Below are 13,341 nucleotides of genomic sequence, written 5' to 3'. Positions count from 1 at the left end.
ACAAGGGTGACTTTGGGGTGGGATTGAGCAGATAATCGCTGGGTAGATGTTCTTGCAAAACAATGCGGTGTAGTATCAAAATGTGGCACATCTTTCAGTTTAAAAGAATTATTACACTGAGACACAATGCCATTAATCTTCCTCCAAAAAATCTCCCTCACTTCTAACATACTTATCCCATCCTTGTCCCTCTGAAGCAGTCCTGGATTTCCTCTTTCACTAGTGTCTTCAGTTGTGCTCTCCTGGCCACCTTGATACTCTGAGTCCATTGAAAAGGTTTACTTTTCATGGTGATTTTGACTTCTGGGAAGAGACCGAAGTCCCATGGTGTCAAGATTGGCAAAGAAGGTGGCTCAGAACAAAGCCTAAAATTTCTCAGGACCTGCCTTTCCCTTGGATGGCACTGGGTGGCAGCATCCACCTGCCCCCATCTCTGCACAGAAACACACAGACAAGAGGCCATGTGAAAACACAGCAGCCGGGCCAGAGACCCCTTCTAATCCCAGATAGGTGGCAAATCAGGAGGCTCACAAAATCCAAGACAGCCTAGATAATTTACAGAGATCTTATCTCAACTTTTAAAAAATTTTTAAATTTTTAAATTAATTTATTTTTTTGGTACCAGGGAACGAACTTGGGTCCTTGTGCTTGCAAGGCAGGTGGCGGAACCCCTAAGCTGTATCCCGTCCCATATCTCAACATTTAAACAAGAACTGGGCATATAGCTCAGTCATAGAGTGCCTGCCTAGTGTGCAGTACTGAGATCTATTGTACTACAGGGAAGAAAAAGGTGACCCTCAGCAAATGAGAAATAGAGGCCTCATCAGAAACCAGTATTTTTCTGACACTTTCATTTGGCTGTACTAATGCCTATAACGGTGAGTAGATATATTTTTCTTTTTTAAGTTACCAGTCTCTTGTACTTAGTCATGGGAGTACTAGCAGGTAAATTCATACCACTTTTAATAATGAGTAGAAAAATTAGAGGATCACTATGGGAGTGGAAGAGTAGAACATGATGAGATAACTACATCTAACACACATCCAAGAGCCCTGAGCTCAACAAGAGCAGAATCGATATACTCAGTGCACAAAGAACTTCCTCCATGACAGATCATATGGTACAGCTCAAAGCACTTCTAAGAAACTTAACAGGACTCAAAGGGTTTGAACACATACAAAGTATGTTGCCTTACCAACATACCATGAAATTAGAAGTCAATCACATGGATATTGAGGAAGTTTGCAAAACAAAGAAGTGAACCATTGCTGTATACCCATGCAATTTCTACGGTGCCATAATAACACTAACTGGCTGAATGGCTTAAAGCACAGACATTTATTCTGTCACAGTCCTGGAGCCTGGAAGACCAGTATGGAAATGCTCACAAGGCTGCTTTTTGGTACCAGGTATCAAACTCAGGTCCTTGTGCTTGCAACACAGGCACCAGAACCACTGAGCTAAATTCCCAGCTCCTAGTCTGCCTTTTCTTATGACCCTCTATATACTATGCTGGTTCCTGAAACAAGAATTTTGGCAACAAAGACAGGATTTATTGGCAAGATGGCCAAGCATGGAGATGAAGACCAAGTCTGATATCCACCACCCTGAGGATACATATCACAAGAGGAGTAGAAAGTACTTTGGAATGAACAACAACAAAAATACATGCATCATTTTGACTTGCAGTGTAACTTGGTGGACAGAACTTTGCCTAGCATACATGAAGCCCTAGGTTTGAGCCCCACCACTGAAAAAGAAAAAAAAAGACAGAAAAAACATCACAAAATTTTTGGAGTGAAAAGAAAGCACTCAGAAATTTAGAGCTGTAAAGATTATAGTAAAAAGAAAATAATGTCAAACAATAACATAATCTTTAACATTTAGGGACCAGTACAATAGGAAACCAACCCCAAATAAGGATGAGGAAGGGAAGAACAATAAAATTTAGGGTAGAAAGAATGAAATAGAAATAGAAATGAGTAGTGAAAGTTGACTCAAGGAAAAGTGTTTTTGAAAAACCAGTGAATTTGATACATCTTTTGCTAGACTAAGCATGATAAAAGAGAAGCTCAGTATTATCAAAATCGCTCTGAAAAACTACAGAGAGTATGATTGCAGGCTAGTCGTTCTGGAGAAGGTCCACTGCCAGTGATTTATGGAAGGGAAAGTGAGAAAAGGTAGGTGAAGGCAGAGAAATACTGTAGGGCAGTGAATCTATTCTGTACAATACTGTAATTGTGGATTATTGACCTCATACATGTGTCAAAACCTGCTGATCTTGAAGTAAGTATGGGCTGTTTCAAACCTCGAATATGATGGTATAAGTTTCAAGAATGGTGTTAAAATCACTGTGTAGGGCCACCCCACAGTTCCAAGTGGCAGCAAGGAGAATGTGGAATTTTGCCCCTGCATTCCCACCAGACAGGAACCTGGGAAACTGAGGGAGGGGTTGGTGCAAGTCCTTCCCTTGGCATTTGGTGTGTTCTCCCTAAGGACTCTCTTACATAGCTTGAAGGAAGGATTAGGTGCAGGGAGGTGAGCCTGGAGCATATTTTACAGTTCCCTCCATGGCCAACATCCACAGCTAAATGTATAGACCTCTGTCCTATTTGAACATCCCCACTCCAGGGCTAGACAAGTTACACCAGGTCTGCACAGCTCCAAGACAGGACATGAGCCAGGCATGATAACAGTTTCAGGGGATAAAGGGAAACCACACAAATCAGTGCACACTTGAATCCTAAGACATATACACATTCAGGAATACTAAGACCATGAGGGAAGGTATGTGTTGGACATATACTAACAAACCACTTCTGATTAACTCACTCATATGCAATAGGAATTTTACACATAGTTGATATTGGATATAAACCCACACCAATTCTTCACCTTTCAAATCTTTACCTTGAGTCTTACAGGAGACTTGGACTGTGACTTTTGAAAAATGCTGGAATTGTTGAGACTCTGTGGAAGGGATCATTGCAATTCTCATTACATAGGGGATAGGAATTTGTTGTATTATTGATAAATATGGTTTAAGAAGATGTGTTCGAGTGTGAAGGTGACAGGGTGAATTTTGACTGTTAATCCTGATAAGTCAAGTGCATTATATGGGGAATACCTAGCAGGTTAGTAAAGCATGTTCCTGAGTATGTTTTTATGGGTCATGGAGGTGGGACTCTGAGTAGTGTACAGGTTCCCTGGTCCCTTGCTCTGCTGTGCTTCCTGGCTACCATGAACTGAGCAGCTTTGTTCCTCCAATTCCTTCTCCCATGATGCTTCTACTATGGAAAGAACCAATTATAGACTGAAGACATGATCCAATTAACTCTTTGCTCCTTTAAATTGTGGGTGTCTGATATTGTGTCCAGCAAAAGATAAGGTTAATATTAGAGCAGAGCTACTGAACTCGGAGAATAACACTATGCATTTTTCAAATTTCATACATTACAGTAGAGTGAGTCTTACTGTATGCAAATTTAAATAATATTTAAGAGGTAGGCAACCCCAGCATAGACGATACAATGCCACCAAAAAATAAGCTGTAAGTATATTACAAGTATCTTCACAATGTCAGCGAAACACATGCGGGCAAATTACTCAACAATGCTGGAAATTAGTGGCACAGGTGAGAGTAATAGTCAGTGGAACTGCACATAAACACTGCGTTTTAAGTGGTAAAGGTGCTCCCCATGGGATTGCAGGAGTGGGTTCAACAAACGTGAATCTGCTGTTCCTGTATACTGGAACTGAACTATTAATTTCATGGGCAGAATCCAGGGCTTTCACTGATGGGCTTCGAGGCCATAGATAATCCAGAGGAGGCAGCAAGAATCATCTTTGTTGGAAATAGCTTCCAGTTGGAAACAGTATAAAGCCATGCTAACTTAAATATAGAAACAGAGATTTACATATACTAGTGGTTATAGACATATGTATATATAAATACTGTATATACATGGTTATTCATTGTGCAGTCAGCAGAGAAGGCCGATCTCTGACAATTTCCCAGTAGCGATGAGCACCCATAATACCCAAATATAGATTTCTAGAACCATTTCCAATAGCAGGAGCCAGTCTTCCTTGGAGAAATGACTGAGTTTAGGACTAAGAAAACTCATACACAACATAAAGTTGGAGCACCACATATTCTTAGAAACTAAGGAGTGAAAAAATAAGTTAAACGATGCTAAAGTGTTGCATTAGCAATAATCCAGAGCATGGGCAACTGGAAAAAAAATGGCTTGTTCTTTTCAACTAAAAACAATTGCCAAAAAAAAGATAAAGAAAAAAATCTGTAGAATAAGAAAGATTTATGAGGCAAAAGAAAAATTATGATAAGGACCATATCAGAATGTGCATTCAACGAAGCCACTTCAAAAAGTATAAGTATATAAAAAATTATTGAACATAGTTGGATATTTAATGATCAGTTATGCACTTTTTAGAGCTAACTGTTGTTTATTTTTTAAATGTCCTTATCTGTGAGAAATGTACATTCAAATGTTGAAAGGAAATAGTAGGGTGTTTTTGATTTGTTCTGCATTCTTCCAGTGGGTGTTGTGCAGGTAGGTTGGCGGGGCTCGCTGGAACTACATTTGCTGCATATCAAAGGTTGCTAATGCTGAGTGTCAAGCGTAGTGAGTTCACGATAATATCCTGTATACTATATGTTTCAGGTTCTCTGTAAAAAGCTTCCATGATAGATATTGTCTAGGGCTGGGGATTTAGCTCAGTGGTTCTGCCGCTTGCAACACAAATGGAAGGTCCCAAGTTCAATCCCTGGTACCAAAAAAAAAAAAAGGATAGATATTGTCTATTACAGATAAAATCCTAAAGGACACTGATCACTTTATAGCAATGAAATTAATAAATGGTCAAACTGGTCTAAATAGACAGAGAAACCTTAATTCTACTGCGAGAAGTGAAACTGTACTCAAAACTCAAGCCATGCTCAGAGGTTCCAGGATAAGGTTGTTTTGGAGACCAGTTCCACCAGTGCTTTGGGAAACTTACCACCATCAGGTGTCTGACCAGCCACAGTCTGCAGAAATGGTGCTTGTTGAAATCATGCTTCCAGGCCAGCTCTCCTGGATTCATAAGCCACATGAGCATGCTCCAGTGTAAATACACTCGAGGCAAACTTCCTCTTGTAGCAGCCAGTGTCCGACATAAATAAGTGGCATATCTAACATAGAAGGAAGATAAATAAAGAGGGTTTCGACTAATAAAAATATGATTTGACAGTAGGAAGGAAACCTTTCCATTTTAACTCCTTACATAGAAAAGAGATCAAATATTTCATCATGTCAGTGCATATAGAAAAAGATTTTGAAAGAAATTCAACATCAGTTCATGGTAAAACATTTATTTGACTAGTATGAAAAGGAAACTTCCACTTCCTAAAATCACCAGCAAGCCTACTCAAAGGGAATTTTAGAATAATTATGCTTGAAGTCAGCAACAAGACATGAATATATGTATGCTGAGCATACAAAATCAGAGCTATGATTACCAGAATAAGTAAGGGATAATAATATCAGGGAAATATAGTGGTTAGTGCCAATATCGTCATGTATCTTAAACATTTAAAGGAAATGCAATGGAATATTTAAGTGATTGAGACTTGAGAACCAGGTAGACATCTGCTTAGTATGCCAAAGCAGATATATTTGCAACACAAAAGCACTGATTAGAGCAATTGATACATGATATGCCATTTGTAATAGCAACTAAATCTTAGAAATACTGTATCTAAAAAGAAGCCTAACAAAAATGTTTACAGTCTTTACAGAGGCAACTGTGCTGGCAGATTTCAGTAAAAGAAGCATGAAATCAATAGAGCAATGTGTCATAGTCATTGATGGAAAACTGAATAATGGAAAACTCAATTTTCCTTAAATTTCTTAGAATTTAGTGCCTTCCCTGTAGCTGCCAAAATGAAAACGAAGTGTGTGTTACTGATTTGTGCTTCCCAACTTATCGCTGGAAACTAACGGAAGAGAAAGGTGTAAGACTTAAAAGTCTCACTTCCACTCCACGGAGCGCAAACAGCCCAAAAGGCCTTTGCAGTGTTGGGCCCTAAAGCCCAATGAGGCTCCGTGAGTGCTATCGAGGAACGAGAAACCCAGGAAGGAACACACCAGGCTAGATGGTAAAAGACCTTTATTGTTCTGGCCAGACGGCACTCTCAGAACCAAGTCGCTGGCTCAGAGAGGCACCTAGCTCAGGGGCTGAGGTCCTCTTATAGGGAGTAAAAGAGGAGGTTAACATTTTTGGGCTCACAGACAGGGGACAAAGGTCTGCTGACTTGAGCTGGTGGTCAGCAGTCACATGCTCAACAGTCACATATTGATGAGTAACAGGTACCACCCATAGGATGTCTCAAAGGTCACCAAGACACTCCGGATGAGCAAACAGTTTGTCAATTAACTTGGGGCTCTATGTCTGGAGTGTCTAATTTACAAGTAGATTCAGATCCGGACTTCAAACAATACAAGAGTGATACACATTCTTAGGCCAGGGCTGGAGCAAAGGTCGGGGCTGTGGCTACAATGGGAGGGGTTCAGGACTCTGTCTCCTAGGCCCTTTGCCATTTAGCAAGGGCTTGTAATTTAGGTCCCACAAAGGAAACAAAATTTACCAAACACACACAGGCAACTAAATGTAAACAATATTTTTCTGGGAAAGCCCTGGGGAGACCACAGACTGAAACCTGTACTTGTTTTGGGGGTAGGGGCAGGGAAGTGTGTGGGGCTGAGGCCGTCATCACTGGCCTATGACAGCCTGAGTCCGAGGAATGTTTTACAACTCCTGCCTCTACATCACTGCACAATCTGAGGCAGTGCCTCATAGGAGAGTAACAATGACCTGTGAGTAACATCAGACAGAAGGAAAATGGAGCCGGTATGGCTGCAGTCTGAGCTAACAGCCACCTGAAATCACCCTAGTAGGGGAGGACTGGATTTCAAAGCCTTCTCTATTTTAACAGAATGTAAGGAATGCACTAGAATTAGAGCAGCATGCTAAAAAGTGAATCATGCATAGTGACAGTGGGTATTTAGTCAAATAAGCATATGTAGTGTACATATATGTGCAAATTCATTTGTATAAATATGCACTTAAAACACATCCACTTGACATATATATTCACTAACAAGCACACATATGATTTTGTACATATGTGTACATAATTGTGGTCTAGGTGTACACTTTTTTTTTGGCTTTTTGAGACAGGGTCTCACTACATAGTTGAGACTGACCTGGAACTCACTGTGTAGCCCAGGCTGGTCTCGAACTCACAGTGATCCTCCTGCCTCAGCCTCCCGAGTGCTGGGATTACAGGCGTGTGCCACCACGCCCGGCTAGGTGTACACTATATTTTTTTCCTCAACTTTATTGGTACATTTTAGGTATACAGTACAGTTACATTCATCATTGGGATCTTGTACCTTTACATGACAAGTCTTGGTTCTCATTTTTTCCCCTTGTCCCTGCCCTCCCTTCACCTCCTCCTCCCCTCCCCATTTACAAACATTTTATTTCCATTTTTTCATTTTCTCCTATTTTTTTCCCTTATTACCTTTCCCCTACCCTTCCCACTTTCCCTACACCTTTAGCCCTTTTCTTCCTGTTTCACATTGTCAATTATCTCATTAGGATCTTATGTACTATTTCAGTTTGTTCACACCAGAGAAACTATTCGGTATTTACACATGCGTGACTTATATATTTCACTTAGGAGTATGTCCTCCATATGTATGTATTCTCCTACGAATAAATCTAATTTCTCATTCTTTATGGCTGAGTAGTATTGCGTTTTATAGAAAAAGCACATCTTTATCCGGTCTCCAACTGATGGGCAAATGGGCTGTTTTCAAGTTTTAGCTATTACAAACTGTGCCACTATAAACATGGGTGTGCATATATCACTGTGATATGATTCTTTTAATTCTTTTGGAAAGATACTCAGCAGAGGGATGGCTGGGTCAAATGGGACCTCTAATCCTAGTTCTTTGAGGTATCTCCATATTGATTTCCACAGTGGTTGCACCAGTCTGCACTCCCACCAACAGTGGATACTTTATATATGTGCTATTTATACAAAGTCCATTTAGTGGAGATGTAAAATAACTTCCTGACTCCAAATGAGCATTGAACTGTGATAATCACGCTTTGGACTATGAAAAGTCAGATCCCATCACAAGAGCAAGACTCACACCAATTCCCTGCTGCTGCTCACCTTTTTTACAGTCAACATCAATCTTTTAGAAGGAAAGGGCGGGGAGGTCTGCATCTGGCTGGTGAGAGACCTCATAGGAGGATGTGGTTGTCCTTGAAGAGGCCATCACTATCTTGGACTCCTCAGCCTGGCCTCTGAGGTCAGCCCTGGAGACCCTGGGCAGCCAAGTCAACCTGACCACTCCCCTCCCCTCCCATGGCTGCCACCATGGGATTTATCAGAGACCAAGGGAACCTGACTGAGGTGGGCAGGACTAGAGTCCAGTCTCTGCTGGGAACCAAAGTGACTAAGTCTTGGCAGAACAGAGGAACCTGAAGATACTGTTCTGCTCAGGCAGTCAGATCCTGGACGTGTCGCTTGATGTCACCTCCACTGACTCCACACTTGTGGGGTCAGATCAGATAAATGTGATGGACTTGATCTGAGTTCCAGGTTTCAAGGAGGGACTGGGCTGTGTTAGGTAAACATAAGATCTGAGGATGGACTGAGCAAGCACACTTTATAGACAGGGTCTCCAAACAGGCCCGATTTGACTTTTTAATCAGCCCTGCACCCCAAGGAGAGATTTTCTTGTGAGCGCCCCTTTCCTGCTCAGGAAAATCTAGGATTCCAAGCCTTGGTCTCCGAGGAAAAGACTCCGGTCCACAGAGGTAGAGGTCCAGGCTCTGGCAGGAACCAAGATGACGACCCCTAGAGAGGACGGAGAGAACCCAGGGAATACCGTTCCACCCCTGCTGTCAGCTATGAGAGACCCCAGGCACGTCGCAGGACGTGAAGTAACGTCAACGGACTCGCGCTTCTAGGAGTCTGCGCGACGACCTGAGGTTCGGTTCTGAGGTGCGCGCTTCAGGTAAGGGAAGCGGCGAAGGCCGGGTTCAGTTAGGAGTCCTGGTAATGGGCTTGGGGGAGTAAGGAAGGCCCAACTACACGGGATCACCACATAAGCTGGTTCTGTCTTGCTTGTCAGCTGGAGCCCCCTGGAGAAGCAGACTTGTGAGAATAAGCCTTTCCCCCCTTCTGCCTTCAGGGGCCCTGGAGTTAGAGCCTTGGTCTGAGGGGAACAGACTCAAGTCCATAGAGGGTTGTGGCCTGGGTTCTGCCGGGAACCAAAGTGATGACCCCTGAGAACAGAGGAGGAGCAGGAAATCCCATTCCTCCCCTGTTGTCCGATTTCCCTCGCCCCCGCACCCGGCGCATTGCAGGATGTGAAGTGCACCAAGTCCAGCCTCGTGACGTCATAGCAACGCGAGGTCCTGTTTTGCTTCCGCGTTTCAGGTGAGGGAAGCAGAGAGGGCCAGGCCCAGTTAGGGGTTCGGTTGAAGTGTTATGGGGGAGTGAGGAGGCTCCACTCCAGAGAGAGAGAGAGACCTGAAACAATCCAGATTTTCCCTATTGTTAGCCCGGCACTCTCAGGAAGAATTTTCAAGTGAGGACCAAAGCAATGCTCTAAGGTATGGGCTTCGGTGGGAAGGTTGGGGAGAACTGGGCTCAGGTTAGTGTGAGGAGCTGTCGGGGACTGAGGAAGCCTCACACCTGCTACAAAGTCCTAGAACACTCTAGAAAAGCCTCTGTTGCCTGCTGTACACCTCGCGGTGCAGATTACCAAGCGAGTGCCCCCTTTTGGTCTCTGGGACCTGGGAGGATATCAAAGCCTTGTTCTGAGGTGTGTCCTAAAGTGGGAGGAGCAGAGAAGGCCTGGGGTCAGTTAGGTCAAGATAAGGAGCAGTGGAGAGGGGCTGAGGAAGCTTTACCTCAGAAAGAGGGCTACAGAACAACCTAGAAAGGCCTCTGTTGTTTGCCCTGGACCATGTGGCACAGAATTCCTAGGTGAGAGCCAGCTTTTGCCTTGCTAGAACCTGACAGTCAGAACCTTGTTCTGAGGTCCATGCTTCAGGTAGCAGGAGCAGAGACAGCCTGGGATCAATTAGCTCCAGTATCTGCCCCAAGTCAAAGTGAGAAATGAAGCAGGACTGAGTGTCCCAGGACCCATGACAAGTAGAACTCGGTGTGCTTATGCTTCTACACTGAAATGTCTTGTGCTTTCCCACCCGCAATCTAAGGAAGGAGGACTCAGGGATACAAGAGGGTAAGGCTCTTATAAAGACTCAGGGGGAAGGGGCTGGGGATTTAGCTCAGTGGTGTCACCTCCTGCCTTGCAAGTGCAAGGTCCCAAGTTTGATCCATGGTGCAAATAAAAGGACTCAAGGGGAGAACTTTACAGAGAGGACAATTGAGGGAGCCTTACATGCTAGACCAGAGGTTGACCTCCACCATGCTTTCAGCACTGGATGGCACAGTGCACCTTTGCCCCTGGCTCTTAAAGAGTGGGACTTAGTCTGAGGAGTGTGGCAACAATTAAACAGATACAAGACATGAGAAACATGCACCTGGTGTAGGCAGGAGTGAGAGGAAGAGTCACCCCCCACACACATGAGTTTCCACTTCTGGGGTCACAGGGAGGTGATGGCCTTGGATTGCAAGATGCATGCATGGGTCATCAGAGGGGAAATGTGAATCCCTGAGAATGCTCCAGAAAAAGGGGGGCCTCCGTAACCCTCTTCTGATATCCAAACCCTAGGGAACCCCCATTCAGGGGTTTCCAAAAGTGCTACATCTCACTTCTGTCTGAGTTCAGGGATATCACACCTTGGTGTGCAGTGGGTCACCAGGTCAGCAGAGGAACCACACCTCGTCAACAGATCAAAGAAGCCAGGATGTGCTAGCAATCAAGGTGAGGAATTTGGGTGAGGCCAGAAGGTATGGAAGTACCCCACACACCCCAAAAGAAGGGAGTCTATAGAGCCTGGTATCCACTGTTGCCACCCTAGGAGCCCTACAAATCCCAGGCACTGCCTGGAGTCCAGGTGTGGGCAGAGAGAACCCCATGCCTGGACATACAGAACCCTAGCCTCAACCTGTCTCTACTGTCACCTATGGGAAGACTCAGGGACTATGGGTGAACTCACTTCCCCTTTCCTTCTCTTTGAATGCTGCTCACAACCTCTGTCTCCCCTAGGTCTTTCAGTCCTCATCATCAAGCTCCTGCCCATCATCGTGTCTGAATCGCCAAAGCACTACCAACTTGAGCAAGACCCTCAGAACCAAAGTGAGACACAGGGCTTGGTGGACAGGTAGGTTTTGAACTCTGTGTAGAAGGAGATCACCTCTTTCACTCCCTCTCATTGCCTTTCCTCCTCATCCACTTCCTTCTGCTGTCTGATCCTAGGCACTGTAGAGAAAGTTTCTGTCACTGGAACACTAGATCCTCCTCGGTGTCCTGAGTGCCCAGTGTCATGGCCGCCGCCCCATCAAGCCAATCCCATGGGGGCTCCAGCAGCGAACAAGGAGAAGGTTCATCCCTCTCATGCGACCTGCTAAACACTGAGTCCTTGACTAGTGACGTCATACAGACTGAGGTGGCTGAATTGATGGAGTTCCTGACCCTTAAGTATCTAATGAATAAGACAACCACCAAGGCAGAAATGATGAAGGTTGTCACCAAAGACTACCAGGAGCACTTCCTTATGCTCTTCAAGGAAGCCTCTCACTGTATGCTGCTGGTCTTTGGCATTGATGTAAAGGAAGTGGACCCTCACAACCACTCCTATGTCCTTGTCCCTGCCCTGGGCCTCACCTATGATGGGAAGGAGAGTAATGATAAGGGCTACCCCAGGACCATCCTCCTGATAATTGTCCTGGGTATCATCCACATTGAGGAAAATAGTGCCAGTGAGGAAGCCATTTGGGAAATGCTGAATGGGATGGGGTTGTATCCTGGGAGGGAGCACTGCATTTATGGGGAGCCCAGGAAATTCCTCACCAAAGATTTGGTGCAGGAACAGTACTTAGAATGTCTGGAGGTGCCCAGCAGTGATCCTCCTCGATATAAGTTCCTGTGGGGTCCAAGGGCCTACAGTGAAACCAGTGAGAAAAAAGTCCTGGAATTTTGGGGCATGCTCAAAGATACCACCCTTAAGTCCTTGTCTGTCTGTTTTGAGAAGAGTTCAGAAGATGAAGAGAGAGAACTACGGTTAGGGTCAGTGGAAAGTGACAACTAGGGCCAGGGCCAGGGCTAGGGAACATTTCAAAGCCAAATCCAGCGGCTTCTCCTGTCCCGTGTAATTTCTGAGGCAGATTCTAAACTCTGTGCTTGAAAAGAACAGTCATTTTTCTAAATAGTGCAGATGCAGCATTGGGACTGGGTAAATTCAGTATATAATCTTTGCCTTTCTCTTCTATGTGGTTGACTTGAAGATTTTTTCTTTCTGATCTTTTAAAAGATATATTCTTTGTTTTAACAGAAGATTTAATTAACTTCAAGTTGTAAATTTTGATGGCACTAGTCGCAAACATATTGCTGTTTATACATTTTAAGAGCTCTGCTGTTATATAAGAAAAACATAAAATCTTCCATCCTATTTTGTGATCTGGAACTAAGTAACCTGTTTTTGGAATAAAAGCTATCTTGAAAATGTGAAAGAAGTCATCAATAAAATAGATGTGGCCACTAAACACAGAAAAAAGTTAAAAACAGTGTTTACTTTCCTTTATTCCTTTTAGTTATGTAAAATTAAAATTTTTTGCCTATACAGTATATATTTGGCTTACTCAAAAATATTGGAGAAATTTACTCGTAAGGAAGAACCCCCATCTGCTCACAGATGCACTGACCCCAGACTACCTTTGAGCAGATGCTCTGTGGAAGGCTGTGTGTTAGCGCTGGAGAAATGAGTAAACTAGGCTGAACAGGACCCACTCTTCCCCATAGGATGGTGGCATCTTGGGCCATTTCCAGCCGTGGCAGGAAATGGAGAGCTGTCCTCGAGGGCTTAAAGAACAAGTGAAAGAGAAGTGGGGTGGGAGTTGCAGGGGAAGGGTGAATGTTTGGGGCAGCTCGGGACTTTGGAAAACTGCAGTTCTTTCTTCGAGAATTGATTTTACTGCACGGTCACTAAGGCCAGACACTCAGTTGAGGTATCTTGGGGCTTAAAATGGAAAACTGCTCTGAGCAGTTCTGCTTGGTTCATGGGTAAATCAGAGAGGAATGTCCACCTGGATCAGGTATTGGATGTGTCCTGAGCTCTTCTCCCAG

General features: G+C 43.9%; 1 protein-coding gene across 8 annotated transcripts; it reads left to right on the top strand.

Annotated features, from left to right (window-relative positions):
• The first annotated feature begins 9,035 nt into the window (after window positions 1-9,035).
• Window positions 9,036-12,464, top strand: LOC104848120 (melanoma-associated antigen 10-like). 8 transcript variants are annotated; one of them, XM_019204549.2, is made up of 7 exons: window positions 9,036-9,099; window positions 9,452-9,524; window positions 9,649-9,700; window positions 10,310-10,335; window positions 10,885-10,980; window positions 11,266-11,380; window positions 11,476-12,464. In XM_019204549.2, exon 7 carries the CDS (start codon window positions 11,543-11,545, stop codon window positions 12,305-12,307), a length of 765 nt encoding a protein of 254 aa, XP_019060094.1. In that variant the 5' UTR covers window positions 9,036-9,099; window positions 9,452-9,524; window positions 9,649-9,700; window positions 10,310-10,335; window positions 10,885-10,980; window positions 11,266-11,380; window positions 11,476-11,542; the 3' UTR covers window positions 12,308-12,464. The 8 variants fall into 8 exon arrangements, with proteins under 8 accessions (XP_019060094.1, XP_010602213.1, XP_010602239.1 ...); XM_010603911.2 differs by lacking the exon at window positions 10,310-10,335; XM_010603937.2 differs by lacking the exons at window positions 9,649-9,700; window positions 10,310-10,335.
• Window positions 12,465-13,341: the final 877 nt, after the last annotated feature.

The sequence above is a fragment of the Fukomys damarensis genome, unplaced genomic scaffold (genome assembly GCF_012274545.1).
Source record: "Fukomys damarensis isolate Sample0158 unplaced genomic scaffold, DMR_v1.0_HiC HiC_scaffold_39, whole genome shotgun sequence".
Lineage (NCBI taxonomy): Eukaryota > Metazoa > Chordata > Mammalia > Rodentia > Bathyergidae > Fukomys > Fukomys damarensis.
The sequence above is the reverse complement of the archived record's forward strand: the minus strand, read 5'-3'. Positions and strand labels throughout refer to the sequence as shown.